This window comes from Colletotrichum abscissum (assembly GCF_030869225.1).
Source record: "Colletotrichum abscissum strain IMI 504890 chromosome Unknown Scaffold_31.1, whole genome shotgun sequence".
NCBI classification, from domain to species: Eukaryota; Fungi; Ascomycota; class Sordariomycetes; order Glomerellales; family Glomerellaceae; genus Colletotrichum; species Colletotrichum abscissum.
In genome coordinates, this window is record NW_026850221.1 from 1 (window position 1) to 27,342 (window position 27,342).

Consider the following 27,342-nt stretch of genomic DNA (forward strand, 5'->3'; position numbering starts at 1 on the left):
CCCCCCCCCCCCAAATCTTTTAGAAAAGATGACGGAACAGTTTTGTTAACTAGTGCTTGTTAGAATCTCCAGAGTTCAAGAGCCCTGAGTCGAGGTAGCTCGCACGGCTGGACTTTCGACCTCGTCGGGGAGAAGAAAGGTCGTGGCTCTTCACAGGTCGAGAAATCCAAAACGACGGCGTCAACCCGCGGAGGACAAGGACGAGAATGATGTCTCCGTTGAACCCCGGAGATTTGGCCTCTCCTAACGATGAACGAGACTTACGAGCCAGCACACGAAGAGTCACGCTAGAGCAGATCCAAGTCGCCGAACGATGGATGCTTCTACGGTGAGGTACAGATCATCACGGGGACGGGAAGGGCAGCTTCTAGCTTCTTTCGACACGAACTTCTCGAGCGCAGTCTTCCGACGCAATGCGAGGTCTATCAACATCAGCGGAAAGCAAAAGGGCTTTTGGCGTTTCTGCTAAGCAGCCAAACACCGAATCCAGCGGCCACACCGGAATGCGCGCGCACTCAGAGAGTACGATCTTTCAAGCCGTCCCTGGAACAAGTCGTCCGCTGCCGTGTGAACTGATCTGTCAGCGCGGCTGCCGGGGCTAGACGAGGTGATGCCCGTATGATCACTGGGCACACTCCAAGAGGGTCGGGGCCACGGTCATCATCTTACCGGACGACAATCCTCTTCAACTACTCGCCTCTGGGCCAAGTTGACTCCCAGGTACGTTCACGTCCAAGAGGGCTTGAACGGCTCCTCTGCCAACTTACCTGGAAGCTGCGCGTGTGCGGAGTGAGCAGAGGAGAAGCCCGTACCGATGACTCCTGTCTCCTTCAGCTCGCCCATGCGAAGACAGAAAGGCTTGGATGGCATCTGGTTCGCGGCCTCACCGAGCAGTTGAGCAGGCCATCCCCGAGAAGCCGCCGAAAACCTCACACAGTTCACAACAATCTATCGAATCAGCCATAGAACCATTCATACTGATTTAGACGCGACATCACGGGACCGAGGGCACTGCCACCGCACTCGGCATCGGACCGGACGCGGCCCCGGACCTCCATGCCCAACGGCGGCTGCGAGCCCACATAAGTGGAGGTCTCCCGGCACCGACTCTTATTCCCGTTCGAGGGTCGATAATCCCCGGATTTCGGCGAGGATGCAACGACACCCTGCTCGACGGCGTGCTATCGTCTTGGCCCGGGGATCAGGATCTCAGCCTGGCATCCTGTAGCACACAGACAAGACGTCGTACAAGATGGCATTACCTCGGCTTCGCGATCGCCAGTCAGGGAAGTCTCCGTCAGCTGATGGCCATGGAGCACAGCGTGCCCGTCGGGCAATTGAACCTCCCCGAGGCATCGAGGCTTGGAACGGCACATCGATGATGCCCTCGGAATGGACAGTCACATGCCTCAAGCCGACGCAATCTTCATGATGTCGACTGCGAGGGCCTTTCGCGGGTTCAACGAAAGGTTGACATGCGGTAGCATTGGAAGATGCAAGTCATCGACCGCAACCAAGTCAATGTCGACTTTCCGAAGAACCAGTATGGATGGCCGTCGCGAGGGCGTTGGTCTATCAGAACAGAGCTGTCCGGGACGGGATGGTGCATTGCAGGTTCCTGACAAAACACCATTGCTTCCACATGTCATCCGAAGCGATGGCGGTGCATTTTGCATGTGGTTGACGCTGCCCAAGGCTCACAGTGATACACGGCCAGCAACATCCCTCGCAACGTGGACCATATACCCCAACGCCCAGAGACATCTTGTCGCCCGCATACCCATGTGACGGCCCTCGAATTGGAGAAATCAAGCGAGCATAGAAACCAACCGGGTGAAGCAGGAACTGTGTAAGTCCATTGGTCTGCTCCATGGCCGATGTCGCTTCGCCGGCATGACTCCTGCACCGGAAAACTTGCACGATCGTCGATTCATACCATCTGCCATTATGAGTAGACCGACACGAATTTTCCAATTGCGGGTTTGTGGGTTTTGCTGCCCTCACAGGCCACGATATACGACGCGAAGCATGAATTCCTCCTTGCGTCCCTTGGGTGCTGGAAGCTATACGGACTAGCTTCTGCCTCTCGGGAGGAGTCGGAGACCCCGACACGCCCACTCCGAGTATTTCCTCCGCCGTGGGGCATGATTGTCGTGGTGAGGGTTGGTGTGGGGGATCTGGACGAGGCTGTGGACGCACAAAACTCTAAGCGTCAGTACGACAATCCCATGGCGGACTCGGGCAATGTCCGAAAGCCTTTCCCCAGAGAGAGCTTGCTGCAGAGGAAGACCCAATCAGGGGCGGCAATCTCTAGATGATCTTGCATCTGGCGGCACCTCGTTGGTGCCCGAGAGATGGAGGCCGGGGTAGCATATCCATCATCCATGGGCTCCATGGCCATGGAGACGTCGACCGTCGACGAGTATCCAGCACAAAAAAAAATGGTTGGCGCGTCAGAGGAACCGGTTCCGAAATACGGAGACCAACGGAGCTTGTCGGAAGCGTGACAGCTCCAAAGTTGCATCGTGCGGGGTGCGACGCCCCCGTCTTTAGCTCCATGCGGGGCCGGGGAGGTTTGAGGGCTCTAGCCTCTAGCTCGAAAGAGCCGCCAGTGGAGCGGGCTAGCGACGCCGGGCCAGGTTCTGGAGGTGCGGGATGGCTGACATTTGCGCAAGACGGCAATCGTCCGCTGGCGGCTGGCCGGCGTTTACCCGCATCGACTCCAGTCCAACTCCACGAAAGACGTCCATCGAGAAAGAGAGGGTGAAACATGTCGATTTTGTCAGCAGCGTGTTGACGGTTCAACCGTGACGGTCAGATATGCAGAGCAAGATTGCTATTAGGTAATGTTAGGTAAGATATATTGCAGACGACGTCAGGTGCCTGGTCAGGTGCCCGGTGAACGGCCATGGTCCAAGCGGTGAGCCAGAGCCAAAGTGTTGGGTTAAGGTTGACGCGTCTGATCGTTGTTGACAAGAAGCTTGGCGGCGTTTGTCCAGACGCCAAGGTTGCCAAGGCGAGAGCAGGATCGCGGGTGAAGAAGGTTGTCTCAGCACGTGTGGGAAGTCTGGGGAATCAAGATAAGCTGTTGCAACTCCGTACACTGCTACGGTGTCTCGGGGATTGAGCGATGCTGCTGTTGACGATGAACGGCGGTCCAAATTCGGTGTTGTCTAGAGTTCACCAAGTCGCCAAAGTCAAAGTGCGTGGAGGACGAAAAAGTCCCGACTTCAAACCTTGAAATCACCAACCTCAACGACATGACCGGACGGACCCCAGGACGCCCCGGCCATCGCCTAGCTCGCGATGCAGAGACCGAAGCTGACATGGCGCCGAGACGAACGCCATGCGCAATCGCAAGTATCGTGAACTTGGTCCACCAGCGGCAGGCATTGCAACCTGACGTCCATTTAACGTGGTTTCGTCTGAAGTTTCGATCTCAAGTACCATTAACAACAGACCCTGTCTTGCCCAGTGGACGGTGGCAGCAACCCTCGGGCATGACTTGTTGTGCGTGCTTCAAAACGGCCGAAACTGTGATTTGCAAGCAGAGTCGTGTTTGAGACGGGTGGGGGACGGGCGCCGAGAGGAGAGACTAGACTGGACGCGTGGAAGTCCTTGTTTCAATCCGCAGAAGATCCTCATCGAGTGTGATGAACGGCCAGGAGAGGGGGAATCCAGTCGAGTCTCAGCGAGGAGCGGGAAACTTGTGAAGTCGGGAGGGAGCCACGCCCACGACCAGGGGGTGAAAAGTTTTGGAGCCAGGCCTGGCATTCGGTACCGGTGGGTCTGCCGTCAGCGTGCGGTGTGGGTTCGCCTTGTTGTGGCTTGCCGCTAAGCGGAACCCCTGTGGAGGGATCGGGCAAACTCGGGAAGTCGTCGTGTCTGAGGCTTGTAGGGACTCAGGGAGAGTCATGCTCGGTATGCAGTCGACGGTGTCGTTGTCAATGTGTTGTTCGCGTTGCTTATCTTGCTTAGTTGGAGATTTGGGGGCTGCGGTCCACCTCGCTCACGGGATGGTGGGAAGATGATGGGCAGCAAACGGCGCCGTATCGGGCGTTGAACACGAGTTCAGACCGCGGGATATCGCAGCACGTTCCGCGGGGGGCTTGATTCTGACGTGCTCCAGCACTTGATAGGGCGGGATATCGCCTGATGAATCTTTAACCCGATATCCCGCCGACTGCCCTCCGTCATTTCGTATCCATTGGGAGATTTCGCGAGCGTCGTCTATTCAGGTCTGGGTCTTCAGTCATATTCCAGAAGGGGACCCGGAATTTGCCAAGGGGCGAAAAGTACCTGCAGGCACGGCAGCGTCGCATTAAAGACTGCATGGGTTTGGATTCCGACGGCCGACCCGGCCAAGTGCCTAGTGTAGAGCTTGTGGAAGCCTGGAAGGCCCGGAGGCTCGCCCAGAGTGCAACACACTCCCTCAATGCTCACAGACTGGAGGACAACGGTTCGGGACGCTGTGACAGAGACTAGCCGGAAGAGGAGGCTGGCCAACAAATGTGACGGCCGTCATTGGCCGACGATTGAAGATATCCCCCGTCGTTCTTGGTTCCTTCGTTTCAATAGTAGTTGTTGATTTGTTAGACTTTGGACATTGCGTTGGCCGGCCGAGCCCCTGGTTTTTGCTTTTCACCAAGCAATAGTGCGACGGACAAGATGGAAAGATGGAACGAAGACACTGTTGGCGTCCACGGGTCGGGGGCATGGGGGCGTCCTTTTACAAAGCTTCGTTCGTTCCTTGTGAGCACGTCAGCGAAACGGATGGAGAATGCGACGTGCGAGGCATTGGCCAGGCTGGAGTGTCGCGTGCGCACAGAAAGAGCAGTTCGTAGTCTGTACGAATACTGCGTACGGACAGAGGCCGTAGCGGTCCCGGGGACCGTCGGAGGGCGGATTCGAGATTGTAGGTTGGAGGAGGCCCGGACGGGTGCTTGCTAGGTACAGCTAGCGTCGGCGAGATGTCCGGCCGGTGATGGAGAAGGAGGAAGTTCTATGGACGATGGATTCCAACTTGGACGGTTCCACCTCGCGAGGGAAGCCCAAGTGGATGTTCTCCTGTTCTTCCGGTGGAGTTGGCTCAAGGGTCGACGTCTTTGGGTGTGAGGGGGGCAGGCCGCAGGCGGGAATGGGATGCAGGTGCAAGTGCAGCAAGGCTTGACAGGGTCGAGGGCTCGAGTGCGACGACAACGTACATTGGGCTGCATGGCTGACGACTTTTTGGGGGGTTGAAAGTGCCGACGGTTGACACATTGTGCCGTATTTGTCGGGGATTTCTGGTGTTTGTGCCGACGTCGCACCTCTCTCTTCTCACCGGTTGGAGGATTCTGGAGAGGCGGGAGGGATCAGACATCCCAACAAAAAGAGGTCCTTTGGGGTACAGCAGGCAGGCCGCAGTACAGCTTAGCCGCAGCTAGGTGAAGCTTGGGTGCGTCTAGGTGCCGTGGATGATGACTGTACGTAAGACGTCTGCACAAGAGGCCGTGGACGTCTCTGCGGGCGTCTGAGCCTTTGGATCCTGTGTCGACTTTGGAGAGTTGCCGTGTCTCACTGGGGCGGAAGAGTCGATGGGCATTGGGACCAGGGCGCAAGGGGAGACGACGGTCGCTAGGTCAGGGGACGAAGAAAAAAAAATAAGATAAAAAAGCGTGGTAAACCAAACAGAGAAAAGAATGTGGAGTGACCCAAGCACGAGAAAGCCGTAAACAATCATGGTCGGGGGGCAGGGCCGATTGGCAGCGACGATGACTCCGCGAAATGTCCTTTTTCTGCGCATGTTCCATTCTTTGATTTGGTGAGATTCAGCGCGCCATTTTCAAAAGATGCCTGGGTACGAAGTAATGGCCCTATGACTCTGCATCGTCAATGAGCATGGCAGGACCGATCCCGTGGTCGGAGCTGCCTTCCGTGAATCAAGTGTAGAAATAAAATAGCAGGAGCACCTGGGCACGTAGGAAGCCACGCACTTGCCCTGCTTCACTTTGAGGTAGACTTCCATTTGCTTCTTTCTTTCCGATCCGAAGCTTCGTCCATCGACGACCATCCAGGGGAAACATCACCCAATATGATCTTGACGAGACCGAACTGGATCAATTGCATCGCTCGGAAAGAAACACCACTCCACGCACATCGACACGGATAGCCCGACTCCACTCGCCGCCGGACAGACTGCCGCTGCGCCGCTGGCAACTTGCTTGGGCTGACATCCCACGCCTCCCACGCTCACTTTCACGCCCACGAACACCCTCCCACGTCGACGAAGCGAAGCGAAGCTAAATCGTCCGCATTCCGTCAGCTCACCTTATCCGCCGTGTGCACTATTTCGAGTGACGGACAGCAGACCATCTCCACTGCAGCTCGTTTCTCAGGTAGGCAGGCCCCTTTCCCGGTCCTTCGTCAGCTTCCATGCCTGCTCCATCTGGCATCGCGGCACCCAATTGCAAAGACCAAGATAGCATCAAGCTTCTGCGCAATCTACGCCATTGTGAGCTGACGGAAACGGGCCGTCCACAAGCACCACTGTGTTGTTCTCTAGGCTAATTTTCGGTTTGCTACGCAGAAGTGAGAATCACCTCCTGAGTCTTGGACCTCGTACTTCGTCTCCGGATACACCGTCCCGGCGTCACCACCTCTTCACCTTGCCGCCTCCCGTCGCCTCACCGACGCCCCTCTCGGCCCTCGTACACGCCCCGTCCTTGTGTCGCCTAGAGCTTCCTGTATACTCCGTACGGAGAACCTAACGAGGTACCCAGTTACCCCAACTTGAAAATTTTCATCGGCCTTCTCCAACTCTGCGAATTCAGCCAGAATTGGGCACGAATTCGGAAAAAAACGACCATCAACAAGAAAGGAAAAAAAAAAAAAAGAAATTGCCAATTCCTAGGATCGGGTCTGGCTTCCGTCTTCTCCCACCCTCCACACCAACACCCCCGTCTCAACCCTTAACCACCCCGGTCGTCGACGGACCCTCGTCGCCCCCGTTATTCAACCACCCTGGTCTCCCGGCTCCACGCCGCACACCCTGCCACGACCTGCAGCAAACCCTCTGCACAATCGACCCCGATTCGGGTGCCAGTCTCCCTACTCTGTCGTCTGTGTACGGATACGCCTGGGCGGAAACCTTGGAAGCACATCATACAGTTGGATTCGAATCAAAGCTTGGAGCTCCAGCGCACGCTCGACCTGCTACGTAGTCCGCACGCCACAACGCACAGTCACAGAGCACTCCCTTGTCCCGCCATCCCATCTTCTGCGCCGTCCCATCCCTCCATCGCTTTCCCAATTCTCGTTCCTCGTCCGCCCGTCTCCCGTCCCCCGTCTCCAGGCTTCGCTCGTCCATCGTCCAGGCAAGTACCCGGTACCTCGACGCCTCTGCCGGCGCCTGGCCTTGCTGCCATCCCTCCTTTGTGAAACTGCCTTGAAACCCCCTTCTCCCTATCATTCTCAGATCCTCCGTGGCCATGGGTCTAAGTCGCTGTACCTGGCCGGGCAAACCTCCATCGAGGACCGGACCAGTTCACAAGGTTTTAAACCGACTTTTCCTCGTCCGCGATCCAGTTGCAGGGAACACAACGCCCTTCCCCTCTGTTGGTCCATCCAATGCAACTCTTGCGACTCCACGCTCTCACCATACTCTAAATTGCCTTCCTGCGCCTTCTCCGAAAGCTGGTCTCTTGCTGCGTCCTCCTCATCAACGACTAATATCACGTTCCGGCCGGTCCCATTACACCACACGCACCACACGCACCACTACCCATCACGCTCGTCTGCTTCGCCTCGGAGCTCCAACAACTACTAATTGCCTCGTTCCGTCGCCCACTCCCACCTCCTCTTTCTTCTCCGCATCTCTCCCACCGACACATGCGCCGGTAATGTCAATGGCGTCGTATCCCTTCAGTTCAGCCAGCTCCTCAGACATCTCTACGCCCCGGTCCTCCTCGCCTTCGCCATCGTCCGTCGCCTCTGCCCGCTCCTCTCGCTCCTCTATATCTAACAAGCGCATGTCCATGTCCAGTCGCAGAATGACAGACTTCAACCCCATGTCTTCCGTCGACATCTCCGTCATTGAAGACAAGATGAGAATGGCCTCCCTCGACCAGCACCGTGGCTACTCCCAGAACACCTTTGGCGAGGTGCAGCAATACCGCAACACGGAATACGTGCCCAAGACCCAGGCCACCGCTTTCCAGATCCTGCGCGAGCCCCTCTGGAACAAAGGTGAGTTGATGGCAGCTGCCGCTTCCCCCACTTACACCGTCTGTCCGCGTCCGCACTGAACCTTACTGCACCACCTGCACGCACCGGCTTCCCCCAACATGGCGTATCCCTTCAGTTTGCACCCTTCTATATAGCCTCCCTCTTTTTTCCTTCCACAACATCCCCAATTCCTCGCCCCATCCCCTCCCATGGCTTCTTCACTCACTGGGCGCGCCCGTCGTCTTCCCTCACTACTTCCTCGCCCGCTCAATCCTGTGCCTCGTGCTCCCATCCACTCCTCCTCCAAACTAACCGCCATGGTCGAATCAGGTCTCTCTTTCACGCCCGAAGAGCGCGTCACCAGAAACCTCACCGGCCTTATCCCTCACACCATGGAGAGCCTCCAGACGCAATGCCAGCGGGCCATGAAGATGATCAACACCCGCCAGACCGACGTCGACAAGTACCTCTACCTGTCCTCGCTCAAGGCCCAAAACTTTGACCTCTTCTACCGCCTGCTCATTGACAACGTCCGCGAGCTCATGCCCTTGGTCTACACCCCCACCATTGGCGATGTCTGCCTGCAATACTCTACCCTCTACACCCGCCCGGAGGCTCTGTACATTTCGATCAAGCAGCGAAAGTCCATCCGCACCATGCTCCGCAACTGGCCCTACCCCAACCCCCAGATCTGCGTCGTCACCGACGGTTCCCGCATTCTGGGTCTTGGTGACCTCGGTGTCAACGGTGTCGGTATCTCTGTAGGTCTGCCGTCCCTCCATACCTGACAACACTAACAACCCCAGATTGGCAAGCTCGCTCTGTACACTGGTGCCGCCGGTATCCACCCCGAAAACACCCTGCCTATTGTCCTCGACACCGGCACCAACAACGAGACCAACCTCAAGGACCCCTTCTACCTGGGCATCCGCTCTAAGCGCGTGTCCGTCGCCGAGCAGCAGGCATTCATGGACGAGTTCATGGAGGCCGTCACCGAGGTCTACCCCGAGATGACTGTCCAGTTCGAAGACTTTGAGTCCGAAAAGGCCTTCAACTACCTCGACCGCTACCGCGATAAGTACCGCTGTTTCAACGACGATATCCAGGGAACTGGTGCCGTCGTCCTCGCTGGTTACATCAACGCCGTCGAGCTCTCTGGCGTTCCCCTCGAGGAGCAGCGCCTGGTTTTCATGGGCGCCGGTTCCGCCGGTGTCGGTGTCGCCAAGCAGCTCGTCGAGTACTACACCAAGCGTGGCCTCAGCGAGCAGGTCGCCAGGGACAAGTTCTGGCTGGTCGACACCAAGGGTCTCGTCACCAAGGACCGCGGTGACAAGCTCGCCGAGCACAAGAAGTACTTTGCCCGCACCGACAACAACGGCCACCAGTTCCGCACCCTCGAGGAGGTGATTGAGTACGTCAAGCCCACCGCTCTCGTCGGTCTCACCGCCACCTTTGGTGTCTTCACCGAGTCCGTCGTTCGCGCCCTCAAGGCCTCTGTCGACTCTGGCGGTCTTGGCCGCCGCCCCGTCCTCTTCCCCCTCAGCAACCCCCTCACCAAGGCCGAGTGCACTTTCGAGCAGGCCGTCCAGTGGACCGACGGCACCGTCATCTTCGCCTCCGGCTCCCCCTTCTCCCCCTTCACCATGAAGAGCCCCGACGGCCAGGCCATTACCTACCACCCCAACCAGGGCAACAACGTCTACGTCTTCCCCGGTCTCGGTCTCGGTGCCATCCTCGCCAAGGCCTCCAAGGTCACCGACGACATGGTCTACACCTCGGCTGCCGCTCTCGCCGCGTCCCTCAACGTTGACGAGATCCACAAGGGTCTCATCTACCCCCGCATTGAGCGTGTGCGTGACGCCAGCGTCATTGTGGCCCGCGAGGTCATGAAGTCTGCCCGCAGAGCCGGTGTCTCCAAGCTTCCCGAGTCCCAGTGGGTCGAGTGGGAGGAGTGGGGTGATGTTGCCCTGGACGCCTGGATCAAGGAGCGCGTCTACGACCCCGTCAGCTTCTCCGAGAAGAGCCGAATCTAAACCCCCCTACAAGATTGTGCGATGGATGACTTGCATTTACGGATCAAAAGGGCTTGGACAGGGAATACCTGAGACGTTCTCAGAGAGCGAAATTGGTTTTTTTTTCGGCGTTGGGGTAGGCATCAAGGGCCTTGGCTTTCCAATCTTGCCGAGATTTGAGCGAAGGGAAACACAGACACATTTTCATCGTCACTAAAAGGACGACGACGCTTTTTTACTACGAGTACGCCCTATGCGGCTATCGTCTCCGTGACGCCTGTTCGCGTCGGAGTTTTGAATTTAGAGTAGAGGATGTTGTGGGGGAGACAGGTTTCGCGGTAATACTTCCTGATGGAGCCATGCTACATGGAATGCGATTTAGAAATAGACTTGGATGCCTGTACGACTGTGCTACTGTGTGTACGTGACTGTAATCCTGTGACCCTGGAGTGGACAAACGGCCCTTGGACTTTGGAGAGCTTGCCGAGCTTCGTGGGGAGGTGCCTCGGCTTGAAAGCTTGAGCTTGAACCCAAAAACCTGGACGACGTTAAACCAACCGTCCCCAACTTTTGCTAGGGGGGTAGCGTAGATCCCCCCAAATTTTCTCTCTCCGCATAGGGACGAACCCCACCCGAGCTCTGCCCCCCCAAAAAAAGAGCACGTTCTCCAACTGGTGAACTCCGTCTGAAGTGTGTTGGGGGGAGATAGCTCGGAAGGTGTTGGGAGGGGGAGAAGGGGGGTTCACAAGTCCCGAACTAGACCGGACTGGGTAGGACAGCGCATGCTTTGTTTGCTCGGGTGGTTTTTCTTGTACTCGGGTGCTTTTTTTCTGTATGGCTAAGTAGGTAAGCTAAGTACAGTATGTAGGTAACTTTTTGCTTGAGATGGCTGATGGAGCAGATGCGATTCGTGCGCATGATGGGCAATCTGAACCTACGTCTGCGCCTACGATTCTAGAGTCTCAGAACGAGACAATCGACGAAGTAAACCCGGGTTCTTAGAGGATGACGCTAGGGATTTTGGGCCATGAGACAACGCATGCGTGGCTTAGGGGGTGTTGCGTTGTACTGTCTGCTGGGCTTGTAAATCCAATCAATGTCATACGCGGACGCGTGCGATGGAAGTCAGATAGAGAGAGACAACTACCTATCGTCGGTTTCGCGTTGACATGTCACATCCAACGCCCTCCCCATCCCAAAAACCATTCCTCCTCATCAACCCCGGGAGCTGGACAGGAATGGTGAGGAGACCGCTGGATAAGGTTATGCCTCGGCGAAGGAACGGAGGTTCAACGGCGTCGTCCATCCCCCTCCTTCCCCCGTCCCTGGCTGCAGCTTCAGATTGTCAAAGGTGTTCGGGCGAAGGAAGTAGACAATACATCCAGCAGAACCACCCACAACAAACACCAACTCTCCGCAGTCGAAGAGAAAAAACATCGGATGGTCAAAAGACATCGACGCTCTATACCACATACACGCAAAGCTCCATTCGGTCCCGCCTCGGGATTTACTCCACGGACCCCCCCCCCCACCCCCCCCCCCCCCCCCCCCCCCCCCCCCCCCCCCCCCCGCCCCCCCCCCCACCCCCCCCCCCCCCCCCCCCGCCCCACCCCCCCCCCACCCCCCCCCCCCCCCCTTCCTCCCCCCCCGTCGCCGTCCCCCCCCCCCCCCCCCCCCCCCCCCCCTCTTCTTCCCCCTCTCCCCAACCCGCGGCGGCACCGTTTTCTCACCTCAGATCAGGTCCCTCGGCCGGTTCCAACCCCATCGCGCCGGTGCCTCGGTCTAGATGTTGAGAGAGCTGTGCCACCGCCCCTGTAGGGGTTGAGAAAAGTACACCATGTAACTACCTGTTCTGTACTGTGGTGAGAGAAACCGAGAACCCCCAGTCGTTTCGCAGTCGCCTTCTCCCCCACACCACTTCCATCGGCGAAGCTTGATTACGCCGCCCGGCCCCGGTCTTGTGCGCCGTACAGTTCTATCTGGGGGATGGAGCGGGCGGGCGCGGAGTATGGTGCATGCAAGGTAAAGTTGTGGATAGCGTGGACGGGTGGGTGGTACGGCGGACAGGGGTGATGGTGGTGGTGGTGGTGGTGAGGTGGATGGAGGATCTGCCGTCATGCCCCGTGATCCTCCGCACTCGCGTTAGTCCGGGGTTGCAGCGACGTTCCTCCTCCCATGTGCGTGGTACTACCTCATGTCAGGCCCCGGCCCCCACGCGGGACTATACCCGGAGCCTCCCGACCTCCTCCGACTACCGACGGAACTGCGCATCCAATCCACCTCAAGCCTCCATCGCTGCCATCTTCACCTTCACGCAACACCTCGGTAATGTAAAATGGTTTTCTGGTATTTCAACTATCTGACTCTTTATGCCTAGCACATGCCCGGGCACATGCCTCAAGGCGAAGCAAAAAAAAAAGGGGGTATTCGTACGAAGAATGACGGGGACCGCAAAAGGAAATCCTGCGCTCGAGGGGATGATGAAGACAACCGGAAGAAAATGTGGGGAAAAAAGACCAGGCCATGCTATGCCGTTGTGATGAAGCGTTCCCCCCCTGCCTCGATATGATGTAATGAAATGTTTCCGTCATGGTATGCTTTCGACACCAGTCGCTTGACTCCGTCCCATCGTGTCGATATCTCTTAGCACCCCAAGTCGCTGTAAACGCCAATTCAGACCCCCAGCCTAGCCCTTCCGAAACACACGCTTCGTGCCGCCGACCTTGCCCATATCGCCAAACTCTGAAATCTTGCGCGTCTCGCCGCTAGCGGCACGCACCTTTTCCTTGACGCTCTCCACCCACGCCCGATTCTCCTCGCTCATCTCAACCTTGCGGCCAGTGGGTCCTGCCAGGCCAAGGAACGAGCTCTCGTCCTCTTCCCAGCTGATGTGAGAGCTCGACCGGGACCGGTTGGAGTCCTCCGACGACGGCGTGGGCGTGAACTTGTCCGGGATCGGCGGGACGGCAGGCGTGTTGGGGAGGAGCCGGGGTACCGATGAGTCGCCGGCGCCAAAAGACTTTCTAGACTTTCTGACGTTGAGCGGCGTCATGGGTGACATTTCCAGCGCGGAGGCTGGCCGACTCGGCGGGCTCGAGTTCGCGGCACGGCTGCTCGCACGCGGCAAGTCCTGGACCTTGATCTCGGCCTTCTCTACCGGTCCGGCAGAGCGCCGGCCGTGATGCGAGGCGTACTCCTTGAGGTACTCGCCGAGGTCGGCCCATCCACCCCCGACACGCACCATGACGCGCTCGCCGTGCTCGCCGACGCAGCGGATGAGGAGCTTGATGGGTGCTTCGCCGGTGGACCGCGAGAGGTGGTAGACCCTGACGTCTTGTCCGCTCCCAGGGCGTCTGGGCCTGGGGTTCTTGGCGTATGCGGGAGCAAGCGTCAGCCACGGCGTCGTCGCCCGCGAAGATGTCCGCGATGTCGTCGACATGGCAGAGACGCTCCTCCGCATGGTCTCCCGGGATGGCTTCTTCAGCCTCTTGGCCGGCAGGGTGGGCAGATCGGGCGGCGGCGGGTTCAAGTCCACCTTGGGTGTCGCTCTGGCCAGCTTGATGTTGGCGGGGATAGACTCTAGAATGTCGCTGATTTGCTTTCGCAGGTGGTCGTCTTCCTTGTTGCCGGTCTCTCGTGGCGTTCCTATGCTGATAAAGGAGTGATCAAAGTCGTCTTCGTTGAATGACGACTCCAGAGGGAGGGCCGGAAGGAGACCCTCGTCTTGGGGCCTCACCATAGGACTCACGCTGTCTTCTCTGTAGCTCGGCCGGAACGGGGGAGAGCTGGGAGGGCTCATGCTCATGAAGCGGTCAGCAGCCGACTTGCGGCCCAGGGTCTCGGCACGCTTCTGGCGTGGCAGAGGAGGCGATGCTGAGACTTCGGGCATGTCGCTCGAGGCATCTGCGAGCAGGCTCGTGTGGCCATGGATGATTGTAGACGAGTCCGAAGCGTCACTTCCGCGTCGGTCGGGTCGGATCAGCGGTGGCAACTGCATCTCTTCATCGTCGGGCAGAATCTCGTCCGCGTCGTCAGAGCTGGACCTGGCGTTGCTTTCAAAGACTGCTCTAAGCTTCGACACGACGGATTCCTTGCCCGACACCTTTCTTTTGGTGTGTTCTTCGTTTTGCACTTCGCCCAGTGGCGTCCGTTTGGGTTTTGTAGCCTCGCTGGAGCCGTCAAGGCCGGCGACTGGCTGCGTCTTCTTCTGCGCTTGCAGTTGCGAGGGAGACAGCTCGATTGTGTCGTCCTCGGAACCGTCAGACTGCTCCGGAGTGGCCTCATCATCAGAGGCAGGCTGGCTGTCGTCTTCGGGTGGGTTAATGGTGATGGGCACTGGCAGAGTGATGACGTCGTCTTCCACAACAGGCAGGCCAATGGATTTCGTGGGCTCCGCCTCGGCCTCTTCTCTGATCACCGGTGGAAGCGCTTTCTGTTGACGTACGCTAGCCCAGTCCCCTTGTCGGATCCTCTGCTCGCCCGAGGTCACCCAGTCGGCGTAGTTGCGCTCGACGGCTTCCATACGGTCAAGCCAGGCGTCGGGCAGTGTATCCTGCAGCCCCTCGAGACTGTCGAGCATGAAATCGAGGCTGCGTCCGGATTTTGTGATTTGCGTCTCCAACACTGACTTGACAACAGTGACGGCGTGTTTGAGTTGGGAGTGGGTGTCCTGGGCTCCCTCTTCGGCGGATGGCGTTCCCGCGGGAGACGACAACACGTCCCATGCCGACTCGAGGGCATACTCTGCCTCTGCAATGCCAGACAGCAGATCGGGTATGCGACGGAGGACAGAGAGGCGGATGTGCCAGACTTTCAGCAGTCGGCAGAGCTTGGACAGATTTGGCAGTGCCTGGACGATGATTGCCGTGAGGAGAGCCGTCAAGTCGTCCATTCGGTTGTACGTAAGTGATCCGCCTCCAATGGGCCGCGTCGGAGACAACGGCGTTCCGGGTCTCGAAAGCGGAATGATATGGGTGTGCATGACGTGGGTCTTGATTTCTTCAATGTGCAGCTCGTCCATGTCGTGAGAGATGCCGTCGACGCGCTGCTCGTACTGGGCGACGCTCTCGGCGGGTAGGCTCCCGAGGTACACCGACTCGTCGGCATCCTCGTCGAGTTTTGTCCGCTTTGCCTCTGGCATCTCAAAACCGGCCGAGCCGCTGGCGGAAGGCCAGGGCCAGTCGGAAAGCTCCTCCAGCCATTCGTAAATCTTGCGGCTGGCCACGGCAGCGCGCATGGCGAATTCCTGTTCGTTGACGGTAGAGTTGTCGAGGCATTGTTTTAGTTCAGTGTTTGGTGTTTGGAGCATCTCGACGGCGGTCAGTGGTGTAAGGCGGCTCAAGAGGTCGTCGTTGGTTCGGGCACGGGTGGGCGAGTGCTCGTCGGAGTGGCGGTACTGGCGCCTGGCCGGGCGTAGCTGGTGGCCCGGCCCCGGGGTGATGGGCGGCGGAGGATCGGTCATGATATTGATTGCTGAGTAGTTGTTGTCGGTTGTCGAACGAGCGGTTGATCTGTCGAGTAGGCAGGCATGACCTTTGCTTCTATGAACCTGGGAAAAAGACGTCTTGGATGCGCATGGCCATGTCGTGGATCATCGGTGGTGTTTGTTGACAATCATGGACGTCCCTATCCGGCTGACTGATGTCTCGGTGGTGTCTCGCGTTCCTGGCTCCGGTCTCTGGAGGTTGCTGGAAAGACGTCGATTGCTCGGGTTGTCGTTCGGGTGGTTGCAGGATGTTCCAGACGGCAGACGTCAATGGTCGTAGGCGCGGCGCAGTTCCCTAACGCAAGGGAGCGCAGGGATTCAAGGCAGCTGCGTTGCTGAAGAATAAGAAAGAACGGATAGGTTGAGTGGTGAGGTAGACAAGGTCGCTGGTGAGGATTCAAAGAGAGAAGCGGATCAAAGGAAGGTCGTTGGTGAAAGAACGAGGATGTTTCGCGAAGTTAGAGAATTGAAGCTGGCGCGATGAGACGACAGATGACACTGGGGGAAGAAGGGAAGGGCAAGGCGCAAAGGCAAAGGAGCAGTCGGCAAAAGGAGATTAGGTGTCTGGCGTTGTCGAAAGAAAGAGGAGATTTATTAATGAGATTTGATGGATATTGGTTGCCGCATACGGGGATGGCCAGGGACCTTGTAGTCCTTGTGCTGGGCCATCCACCACGCCCAGTGGGAATGCGGACCAAAGTCAGGTACCCGAAGGCAGGGACAACAGTGGGCGAGGTACCTCTTGCCTGTCCTGCCACCTGAAAAGAACCTGGGCGTCGTGGTGGTCCACCAATGCGGCGATGCGTGTGGGTGATGGGGTGGAGTGGCCGCTGTTCTGGGTTAATAGGCCTCCAGAGCACCCCCGTCATGCAAACGCGCTTTCGCGGCTTTCGCCAGCCAGTCCAGCCCAGTTGGTCTCGACAATCCAACACACGCTCCTAATAATATCACAACTATCGATTCGGCCACCGACATCTCTCCACGTCCATCCGCATCGTCCGCGTAGTCGTTGTCTGCATCGTCCGTGCCTTTCTGGTTTCTCTACAGCTGTACGGATACAGCACCCACAGCAGCTTCAACTGCCACGGCAACTCGCCTCTAGCACCGCACATCCTGACGTGTCGCGAGACGGCCTTTGCGCCGTTTGCATTGGGAGCGCGTTAGAAAGGAACCGGACTGCGCGTCGCTGAAGACCCTGGTGCAATCCGCTTCCTGCATGGCTGCAGAGAACATCCATGCCCTAGAGTGGTGCTATGTGATGCGTCCGCCGCATCTTGACGTCTTTCCGTGCCCGTCATGCTGGGACTTCGATGGGTGTCCCTGTCTCGACTTGATGCAGCCACCGCCTGGGCCAGCATGCTGCCCGGGAGTCCTTGACAGACTTTGAGGGGCTCTGATTCTGCATTCGCGATATTCTCGCGTTCTCAGCTAGGTTGACAAGAACACACATTGACCATCTTCCAGACACCACTCTGTACCCTCGCACGTTCTCTCCACGACATGAGATGGCAGGCTGCACGACACTGCCACTCGACGCTCGGATGCAGAGAGTTTCCCTGCCAGACGTGCATGTTTTGCACGGTAACATGGCCCACGGCCGTGGTCACGGACGGCGAATGTCAACCTAGACTGCCAGAGAGCTCTGAAAGCTGTCGGCAAGCTTTATCACTAGTGGCGAGCTGGCAAACTCAAGGCGCAGACTTTGCAGCTTGATCAGCCACGCCAGGCGGACAAAGTCAGAGCGTGGCGCCAGCCCATCGGCTGCTTCCATCGCTTCCGGCGATCATCAATCCCCCCACTGCGGTCACCTTATTTGCCCTGCTATCACGCATCCAGCTGGGGGACCCGGAATGATTGGACAGAGACGCATCGCCAGCCGTCGAACCGTGGGATACTTGCATGCCTAGGAGCCTCCTCGACCTCGATTCATACGGACGCACCAGCAGATCGCGATGACCAAAGGATTGTTCCATCGCACGAGAGCTGGCCAAGACGCGACTGACTCCAGTGTACGGAGTCCGGTTCTGCTCATTTCCTCAGATTGTCCACCGAAAAAAAGTGTCCCACCCGTCGTCATTAAACAGTCGCTCGCTGGCCCGGAAACGCGCTCGGTACCATTTCGCCTGACAGCTCCCCCTGTCCCGCTACCCTGCATTCGGTTACCTCATCCTGGAGCTCTCAGATTGAACACGAGGGGTTGTCTGAGCTTGACTCTCAAAGGAGCTCCAGAGGGCGGATACTGTCAAGGGAGCTCTGGACCTCCCATGTCACTGGAGTGACAGCGTTTGGACGTTGCGCCATTGTCTCGCGATCGCAGCCAGTCATCATCCTGCTCATCCTGGGAATCGTGAAGTCTTGCATTCGCTAAATCTAGATTCTATGCTTGTGGCCCATCAAAGCTTCGGCGCAACGTGCCTCCATTTCCCTATGCCGGGGTACACGAAGCCAAGCTCCCGAAGACTCGTCGCGCTCCCTCCTCGCTTCTCAAACTCCTGCTTGCTTGGCCAGTAGATACCGCGCTCCCAGAACTGCTCGTCGTGCCAGTATGGCGGTTCTTTGCCTCTCTGCGTCGACTCCGCCACCCAATCGTGCAACATGTTGAGGTGGCGGCCGTCGTCTCCGTCGTCGAGCAGCACGTGAATGTTCTTGTCGCCGCGCCTCTTGAACAAGTCTAGCTCCCATTTCTCCTGCTCCTCCACAGGCGGCAGCTTCAACCCGTTGGACCAGACCGCACCCAGAGCCGCCGCCTGGTTCTCCGCCACGGGCCAGGGCACCGTCTTGACCAGCAGCCCGGCAAAGGCTAAAGTGGGGTGCTTGATGAGGAACAGGTGCTGGTACAGGCCCCTGACGCCTTTGCCGGTCGTCAACAGATTTGGCTTGAGGAACTCGGGCAAGAATGGGAAGCTGAAGAAGAAGCCGGTGCAGTAGATGACGGCGTCGACATCTTCCGCCACTGTCCCGTTCTTGTAGACGACGGCCCTCTTCTCTGGTAAATACTCCACAATCTCTGGAACCTCCGTCACCCCAATGTGCTCGACCTTGTCCGGCGGAGTCGCATGTCGTACAGACAGATACACCCTGTCCGAGACCGGGCTGAGCTGGCGGGCTATATCCAAGCCCGAGGGCCCGTTGCCGATGACAATCACCTTTTTGCCTGAAAAGGGCTCCGGCACGCGGTAGTTCTTGGAGTGTAGGATTGCTGACGGGTGCGCCTCGTGAAAGGCCTGAATGCCCTTGACGTCCGGGATAAAGGGGATGTCGTAGTGTCCGTTGGCAATGACTACGGCGTCGTACGTGTCGCTGAACTTGCGGCCGGTGACGGTGCACGCGGCCCCGAGGTCCCACCTGTCTCGGCCGTCCTCTTGGCGGAGCTCGAGCGCCGTAACCTGGTGCGAGAACTTGATGAGGTGGCGGACGTCCTTGGCGTACTCGACCAGGTAGTTGTAAATGGACTGCCGCGAGGGGAAGACCCAGGCGTCGTCCGGGAACGGTGTGTCCTTGTAGTTCATTGTCGTCTTGACCGTGTTGGCGTGCAGCGTGCCGTACATTGGTGTGGGGAACACGGGCGGCGCATCGGGCTTGCTCGGCCGAAGCGGAGGGTCCTGCGGGCAAAAGGGGTCCGTCTGCGGCACATGGCGAGACGTGGTCGGGTGCGGGCTGTAGTTCCAGACACCGCCCACCTCGGCTTGCTGCTCAAACACGACCACGGAGTCAAAGACCCTCTGCGCCGTGAGGTACCGAGCGGCTGCGAGACCCGTCGGCCCCGCGCCGATGATGGCGATCTTCTTGACGGTGAACGGGATTGTCATGGTCTGTGAGACATGGATGACCTTAGGTGCTATGCAACGGAAAAATGATCTAGTGGCCGCTCTTTAAACTATAGACAACAAGTCTTGGACCCACGAGGTGCCAACGCGTTATATCGGCGGGAAATCACCTAATCGGTTCCTTTTCGGACAGAGTGGTGGACACCGGGCGGGTAAAACGGGTACTCCCTCCGCTCCCCTACATCAACGTCGCAAAGCCAACGCAATCGGATGCTTGGGCGAGAGAGATGACAACAATGACATGTCTACCATGGCCTACCTCTTCTGGTCCGGAGTCCATGTCCAAAAGGTTAATCTGCGCAAGGTCGACCCATGGCAGGTCGTCAGGTGACTCGGCGACGATCCGGAAGGCCAGCCGGCTCCGAAGCCCCGTTTATCGATAACGAGCCATCCGGCAGTCACGCACACCGCCTGCTTTTTTCTGCCACAGAGGTGTGGGGCCTTCCCGCGCAATTCGTGCAGCTCAAGCAGGAGCTTCCCTTGTTCCACATTCCATCCACACCACGACCATGCGGTGCTACCGAATCGACCTTTGCGACCGTTTCCATCCCACATTCATTTAACACAACCACACCTTCGACACTGCGACAACACCCCGCTGATGCTCGGCATCTCCGAATACACACTCATCAGCTCCGCCGCGTCCCCTTCAAACTCATGACGCGATGTCTGGGGTCCCGCAACCCGCAGCGCAGCAGCAGCTCGAAGCCGCCGAGGCCATCGCGATCGCGCAACTGAGCCCCGCGCTCCAGGACCCCAAGACGCGCGTCGTCCGGGGCGTCGTGACAATCACGTGGCCCTACAGCATCGTTAGGAAGAACATTGCCTTCCTCCTCGCCGAGGCCGACTTCCGCCTGCGTCGCGCCAAGGGCCAGGTGCGCGTCGAGTTTGCCGGCTCGAGCGCCAAAGCGATTGCGGATGCGGCTCTGGGCAGCGGCGACGAGATTGCGCTGTCGCTGGACGGGGTCGAGCTCGTTGCGGACGACTCCAAGACGCGCGTTCCGGGTACGAGTTTGGAGTGGCAGCTGAGGTTTACGGAGAGGGTGCTTCTCCAGGTAGGTTAAGCGTGTGCGTTGGAGGGGGGTGTTTGCTAAGACAACAAAGGCGAAAATAAGCGACTCCGAAGAGGTCAAGGTTATCGATGTCGACCACCCCGCACAACCCGAGCCGGAGCCTGAAGAGCTACCGGTGTCTATCCTCGAAACGTTCGAGGATGTCGAAGAGACCCCGGGGCCGATAGCGACACCCGCGAAAACACCTTTGAGCAAGAGAGCCGCCGATCAAGGTCTTGGCGCCGACGAGTTTGCGTCCCCCGCGTTCCTCAAGCGTGCCAGAGTTTCGTACGGATCGTTGTTCGATGGGGTCCTCGACATCTTTGATGAGGCGGACGACGGAGCAAAGGCCCGGGCCAAGAAGAAGCCAAAGACGGGCAGGTACAGCAGCGTTTGGACATACGCCAGTCGAACTCCGAGCCCCGAGCCTGAAGCATCCGCGGAAGAAGACACATCAATGGTTGAGGAGCAGCCGACGATTGCCACGCCGTCACGGCCTACGATGGTGGACGGGGCCTGCCAGACAGTGGAGCAAGAGACGAGCCCCCCGAGAGACGTCCAGGTAGCAGCAGAGGCGCGGCAGGATCCTTCGTACTGGCAGACGCCGTCGAAGTCGACAATGATCGATTCAGGGGTTCAGTCTGATCTGCCTCCCAGCCCCAACATCGGGCTGACCCCGCTTGGATTTGGACCGCCGCCGCCTATGCCGATATTCACATCCGCTCACGAGCAGTACCCGACGGCGTTTCAGCAGCCGCCTCTCGATCCGGTCTTTGGCCACGACATGGAGCCACACTACGGTGCCGAAGGCACGTTTCACGAACAACCCAGTGCATACCCGGAGGCAGGGCTTGATCACTCGCCTATGCATGGTCACTACCCGACGACGTTCCTCGACGAGCCACATTTCGGCCCAGACGGTGTCGTCACGTCGCAGCCGCTGGCAGAACCGATACCCGCGTACCAAGACCACCCGCAGCAGCACGATCTGGAGGCGCAGCCCCACCACACAGTCATGGTTGATGGGGTCGCTGAGCCTCAGCAAATTCCATGGGGACTCACGTCGGCACACTACTCGAGATCGCCCGCGAAGCCTGCAGAGTCTGGCGAAATGCGTGAGGGCCGGGCGTCTAGTCCTCAGGACGCCGAAGGCGAGACATGGGAAGATGACCGCGAGCGTCAGGCGAGAGACGATGCTGAGGATGAAGAAGCACTTAGGGTAGAGGAGGACCAAATGTCGGAAGACCAAGACGGCCCCGAGGAGAACTTTGCATCGAGAACATACGCCGAGAGACGTCACGAGCGAGGCGAAGAAGCCGCAAGCATAGAAAAGGAGAGCAGTCCCGTGGGCAGTGGTAGCAGCAGCGAGAGCAGCGAAGAGAGCGACGAGGAAGCCGAGCACGAGGCCGACGATACCGGCGGGGACTACGACATTACCCATTTCCGCAATCTCAGCAATAATCAAGATGATGACGCAGGAACAGACCTGGAGTCGGACTACGGACAGGAAGAAGAAGATGAAATACTGGACCCCGAAGATGACGAGGAGGGCGAAGAATCTGAAGACTACGATGAGGAGGGCTACGATGAGGGGGACTATGACGAAGACGAGGACCAAGAGAATCAACCGCCGCCTGCTGCTCCGCGAGGGGGGCCACCGGTAGTCATCGACTTGCTCTCGGATTCCGAGGACGAGGGCGAAGCTCCCGCGCCACCGCCACAGCCCGCCGCGGTTCCTCGGCGACAGATACCGCAGTACGATGGGTCTGCCGATGAGATGGAAGACGAGGACATGGACGATCAAGAGAGCCAGGAAGGAAGTGCCAGGAACGAGGCCAGTCAACAAGGCTCGTCGCCGCAACCGTCTGATGCGGAGAGCGAAGAGGATGAGGCGTCGCAAGTCGGCACACCCACACCGAAGCCCCGTCAGGCGGCAGTGTTTTTTGCCCCGGATCTGACGACGGGATCGATTGGCGACGATTTCGAGACGATGAGCCCGGTGAAGCTGCCGCACATGGCAGGCGTTCCGCATAGCTCGTCCCGGCCTACCTCGCGAGGGGAATCGGATGATCTCGAGGCGGAGCTCGAAAAGGAGTTGGAGGAGGAGCTTGCGGCTGATGATGCCGGGAGTGACCGTCAGACACCGGCCCCGTCAGACGGCTTGACGGGCGTTGAAGAGACGGGAGCTGTGCGGTCGAGTCCGTTCAATGAGAACGTCGGTCATGCGATGCCGAAGCAGGCGGCATCCAGTCCGTTTAACGAGGATCCTGTTGGCCATGCAACGTCGAAGGAGGCCGTATCTAGCCCAGTCAGAACCGACGGCGAGGATTCTGAGGTGCTGGGGGAGGAGACGCTCGCTGTTGAGTCCCCTGTGGTTGAGGAGTCCAGCCCTGTTCGACCTGTCTCAGCTGTCGAGGAACCGGCCGCCGAGTCTTTGGCGGAGGTTTCTAGCCCGGTCCGACCTGTTGCGAAGGAGCCGGCCGTCAAGTCGATGGCTGAGGAATCTAGCCCGGTTCGGCCTGTCCCGGCTGTCGAGGAGGAACTCGCCGTTGAGTCTCCCGTGGCTGAATCCAGCCCCGTTCGACCTGTCACCGCTACTAAGAAGAAACCTGCCGTTAAGTCGATGGCTGAAGAATCCAGCCCCGTCCGGCCTGTCCCGGTCGTTGAGGAGGAATCTAGCCCCGTTCGGCCTGTCGCAGCTGCTAAGGAGAAACCAGCTGTTGAGTCTCCCGTAGCTGAGGTGTCCAGCCCCGTTCGGGCTGTTCCGGCTGTTGAAGAGTCATCAGAGCCAGAGACTGAGGCTGCCGACGTCCCAATTGCGCCAGAGGAGGAGGAGGACGTTGAGCCTGAAGAGTTGGTCATAGACGAAGCTGAGGGTCAGTCACTGCCAGATCAATCAGAAGCTCTTACCACAGAAAGCCTCCAAGCAAGGGTGGAGGATGCTGCCGAGCCTGAAGTCGCCCAACCAGAGGATGAAACTGTTCAGCCTGAAGTCCCTGTCGAGGATGTCAGCCGTCAGACACGAGAATTAGAAGCCAGCAATGTTGAAGCGCCTGGGCAGACAGAAGAAGTGCAGCAAGCCGATCTCGAAGACAAAGTCGCGGCCAAAGAACAATCACCGGAACACACCGAGGTCACCGTGGCTGAAGCAGTGGAAGAGACAGTCTCTGTCGAAGCAACAGTACGCAGCTCAACCAAAGAGGCCACGCCGGATCATGTCGAGATCAACGAGACAGAGATCACCAAGATGGAAGTGGAAGAGACGCAGCCTCAATCTGACGATGAAGACATGGAAGTCTCACTGATTCCTGATGAGACTACAGTCCAGGACATCGAAGAAGCTACAGTCGAGGTGCACATGAAATCTGACGACGAAGGCTCTCTGGAGCCAGCGGACGTTGACATGGGCGACCTAGACGACATGTCGGTCGACGAAGAAGTGAGCAGCAATGCCGCAGACTCCGATATGGAGCTCGACGATGCCACCCAGGACCTACTCATCCAGAGCCAGCTGTACGAGGAGTCAATGATGTACGAGGAAGACCAAACGGTTACGACTTCCATCACCACGACGCAGATGGTCGAGGAACGCCCAGTCTCTCAGGGAGGTGATGCCCCCGACGACGCTCACCCGGAGACTGAGGTTATCGAGACGTCACGGGTGACTGTTGAAACGACCATCACGGAGCCCCTGGAGACGACGGACGCACAGCAGGCGCAAGTTGAAGACGCAATGGACGTGGACGAGCTGGATGACGCCAAGTCTACACAGATGGCATCACCGACGCCAACGCCTCAATCGTTTGAGGAGAAGATGGTCGACAAAGAAACCTCACAAGTTGACGAGCAGTTGACACCGCGCGCCACACAAACCGTCGAATCCTTCTCACAGTCGTTCGTCGAGACGCAGACCACCGAGGTGACTGTGCCCGACGATGGTGAACAACAGGCGGAGCAATTGGCGGAGCATCTCGACGACAAACGCCCCGCCGAGTCCCCCGCAGCGGCCCCAGTCCAACCCCACGAACCGCTGCTAGACGATGAGGAGGAGGTGGAGATGGAGAAGGAAGCGGTCATTCCCCGCGAAGCTGATGCAGATGCGCCCTCACCTATCAACGAAGAGTCATCACAAATCCGAGACTCGTCGGCGCAACCGTCGGAAGCGCAATCGTCTCTTATCGCCGAGGACCCATCGGAGGAAGTCGTTTCCGCCGCGCAGCCAACTCCGAAGCGAGGAGGTCGCGGCCACCGCAGAACCAACAGCAAGGATCAGGATCCCAGCGTCAAGCTGGCCCGTGCGTCGATTGCTTCTCGACGGTCGACGCGCCTATCAGATCGCACGACGCCTGATATTCACAGCAGCGCCGCTGCCGCTCCCATTCGAGGGATGGCGGCGGCAGCGACGACGACGAGCCGAGGCAGGTCGGCGAGTTTGGCGCTCAAGAGCGATTCACCTGACGCGGACGCGGAGGAGGACACGGGCGTGCAGCCCGCTAGGGCCGCGATCAAGTCACCATCGCGAGCTCCCAAGACCGCCAAGGAGAATGTCACCAAGGGGGGCAAGGAAACTGTCTCCAAAGAAGCCAAGACTAAAGAATCAAAGGCCAAGGACAAGGACACCTCAAAAGAGTCTGGTGCTGCAGCATCAACATCACAACCAACAGAACAATCCTCCGCAGCCCTCAAAGCCCAGCTCACCAGATCCCTCCGCGCCGACGTGCCGGACTGCGTCTCCCTCAAGGTCCTCCGAAGCCACCCGGGCCGCACCGTCGACGTGCTCGCCGTCGCCACCACGAACCCGCCCGAAGCGAAGCGCGCAAAGGGCGGGCCCCGCGGCATCATGCTGGCGTTCAACGTCACGGACCACTCCATCGCGCCCGCGCAGACGGTCGCCGTGCAGATCTTCAGGCCGCACAAGGCCGCGCTGCCCGTGATTCGCCAGGGCGACGCGGTGCTGTTGCGGAACTTTAGCGTCATGGTGCTTACGAGGAGCGGGTTCGGCTTGAGGGCGAATGACGGGTCTAGCTGGGCCGTTTTCGAGACGAGACGGCACGGACATGGGGGAGAAGGTCAGGGAGGAGGGGACGGTGGTGGCAGTGCCGATGCGGACGCTGGCGATGATTTGCCGCAGATTCGGGGCCCGCCTGTGGAGCTGTCTGAGGGGGAGACGGGGTATGCGGCTCTGCTTAGGCGGTGGTATGCCGGGCTGGACGCCAAGTCGCTCGCGAGGTTGGACAAGGCTAACGAGGCGGCGCCGGCTGTTGGGAATGTCGGTAAGGAGGGCAAGTGATGTGCTGCAGCGGTCGCTGTAGTGTAGTGTGGATGATACGCGGAGACGGAGGGGGGTCTACGTGTTGGGTGAAGCATTTGACTAGATTGCGTATGGGGTGTTTTGGCATGGGATAGATGTAGCCCGTGTAGGTATCACGACAGAGATATCACGATAGTCGGCAAGGCATTGTACAGTTGATCACATTTGCTAATTAACCCACCCGGTGTAGAAAGTGCGCGAGTGGGCAAAGTGGTGGAAGGCGGAATATGTTTCATGCCGCCGTCAAACAATCAATCACCCAAGCAAGAGGCGGAACTACGAATGATGAATGCGCAGAAAAATGGATCACTAATACACAAGTCCGAGTGGGAGTCGAAATTAGTGTATCGGACGACGGAAAGCCAAGCTCATCAGATCGTGGAGTTGGAGGTCCCGCGTTTTCCCCATGGGAAAAAATCAAGGCAAGCGGCAGCGTAAGCGGAAGCACAGTCAGAAGAGTAAAAAGAGGCCACCAACCCAGGCAGGTTTCCGAACGGATACCGTCCGCGCGGACTAATCCCGTTTTGTTCCCCTGCCTTGCCTTGCGCGCGTTCGCGTCGAGTGTCCACTCTGACTGTCCGCTGTATTCTTGATCCGCCCGCATTCAAAAGTGCGTTTCCAACCATTCGTGATGCAGGCATTGTGACATTGTAAGCAGCAAGCGGAGACGCAGCAGTGTTCCGAACGGAAACACACCCGTTATCTACGCAGTATCTGACTTGTCATCCAGCCCCGTCTTGCCCCTCTTTGCTCTCTCGTGCTTCTTTCCCCTGATTTGCCTTGATGTGCAAAAAGAGGAGCCGTGGTCCATGCCGGTGAGTTGTGGAGTACACGTCAGGACAGAAAGAGAAAGTCGCTGGAGATTTGACAAGCGATGGTGTGGATGAGCTTGCGGCTTGGTGGGCTGCAAGCAAGGGTGAATTCGGACATCAGGATCGGAGCAGGTCGGCGACCCCACCCTTCGCCGGCCGGGTGGAAATTTCGCAGCAAGGTGGGGCAATTTACCGGCGTCATCGCTGATTGGACGGCTTTGCTTTCCCACGGTTTTCCTCCACATGTGTGGGGGAACTGTCTTGCTCCTCGTGTCCTGTGCGGCTTGCCCCGGGACTTGTCAACGGATGCCAGATTTTGTGCCGAATGTCTTGTTGTGATGGCAGTGCCTGCGAAGGCTCCGTGGGAAGGCTGCCGATCCGGCTGCGTGCCGTGTCGATGGGAGACACGGTATCTGGCTGAACTCTCGCGACCGTTGATTGCCGTTGCATTATCGTAAAGTCATGGATGACCAACTAGCCATGCGGTTCCGATACAAGTGCGGTGAGTGAGGCTCAGAAACGCCCCTAATTTTGGGTCGACATCTAGGATGGTCTGGCCGGCTGGTACGGAGGCAGTCTGAACCATTGGATACGGCATTCGTCATACTCCGTACCAAGAGGCACGCACGCCCGGCAAG

The 27,342-nt window shown here is 58.5% G+C and overlaps 8 protein-coding genes across 8 annotated transcripts; 2 read left to right on the forward strand and 6 right to left on the reverse strand.

Moving 5' to 3' along the window:
- Window positions 1-282: 282 nt before the first annotated feature.
- On the reverse strand, window positions 283-1,376 carry CABS01_11325 (uncharacterized protein; the record flags this gene model as incomplete). The annotated part of the gene is made up of 4 exons (XM_060544680.1): window positions 283-422; window positions 768-928; window positions 979-1,181; window positions 1,263-1,376. The coding sequence occupies 4 exons, from the start codon at window positions 1,374-1,376 to the stop codon at window positions 283-285; spliced, it is 618 nt and encodes a 205-aa protein (XP_060397502.1).
- Window positions 1,377-2,310: 934 nt separating this feature from the next.
- CABS01_11326 (uncharacterized protein) lies at window positions 2,311-2,772 on the reverse strand (the record flags this gene model as incomplete). Its single annotated transcript, XM_060544681.1, has 1 exon — window positions 2,311-2,772. One exon carries the CDS (start codon window positions 2,770-2,772, stop codon window positions 2,311-2,313), a length of 462 nt encoding a protein of 153 aa, XP_060397503.1.
- A 1,957-nt stretch (window positions 2,773-4,729) lies between these two features.
- Window positions 4,730-4,996, reverse strand: CABS01_11327 (uncharacterized protein; the record flags this gene model as incomplete). Its single annotated transcript, XM_060544682.1, has 1 exon — window positions 4,730-4,996. A coding segment is annotated over one exon (267 nt), but the record flags the coding sequence as incomplete, so codon positions are not given.
- Window positions 4,997-7,880: 2,884 nt separating this feature from the next.
- CABS01_11328 (malic enzyme) lies at window positions 7,881-10,238 on the forward strand (the record flags this gene model as incomplete). The annotated part of the gene is made up of 3 exons (XM_060544683.1): window positions 7,881-8,226; window positions 8,536-8,966; window positions 9,012-10,238. The coding sequence occupies 3 exons, from the start codon at window positions 7,881-7,883 to the stop codon at window positions 10,236-10,238; spliced, it is 2,004 nt and encodes a 667-aa protein (XP_060397505.1).
- A 2,665-nt stretch (window positions 10,239-12,903) lies between these two features.
- On the reverse strand, window positions 12,904-15,678 carry CABS01_11329 (GAS2 domain-containing protein; the record flags this gene model as incomplete). The annotated part of the gene is made up of 1 exon (XM_060544684.1): window positions 12,904-15,678. The coding sequence occupies one exon, from the start codon at window positions 15,676-15,678 to the stop codon at window positions 12,904-12,906; it is 2,775 nt and encodes a 924-aa protein (XP_060397506.1).
- An 864-nt stretch (window positions 15,679-16,542) lies between these two features.
- On the reverse strand, window positions 16,543-16,677 carry CABS01_11330 (uncharacterized protein; the record flags this gene model as incomplete). Its single annotated transcript, XM_060544685.1, has 1 exon — window positions 16,543-16,677. One exon carries the CDS (start codon window positions 16,675-16,677, stop codon window positions 16,543-16,545), a length of 135 nt encoding a protein of 44 aa, XP_060397507.1.
- A 1,418-nt stretch (window positions 16,678-18,095) lies between these two features.
- Window positions 18,096-19,511, reverse strand: CABS01_11331 (thiol-specific monooxygenase; the record flags this gene model as incomplete). Its single annotated transcript, XM_060544686.1, has 1 exon — window positions 18,096-19,511. The coding sequence occupies one exon, from the start codon at window positions 19,509-19,511 to the stop codon at window positions 18,096-18,098; it is 1,416 nt and encodes a 471-aa protein (XP_060397508.1).
- Window positions 19,512-20,194: 683 nt separating this feature from the next.
- Window positions 20,195-25,871, forward strand: CABS01_11332 (uncharacterized protein; the record flags this gene model as incomplete). Its single annotated transcript, XM_060544687.1, has 2 exons — window positions 20,195-20,584; window positions 20,634-25,871. The coding sequence occupies 2 exons, from the start codon at window positions 20,195-20,197 to the stop codon at window positions 25,869-25,871; spliced, it is 5,628 nt and encodes a 1,875-aa protein (XP_060397509.1).
- Window positions 25,872-27,342: the final 1,471 nt, after the last annotated feature.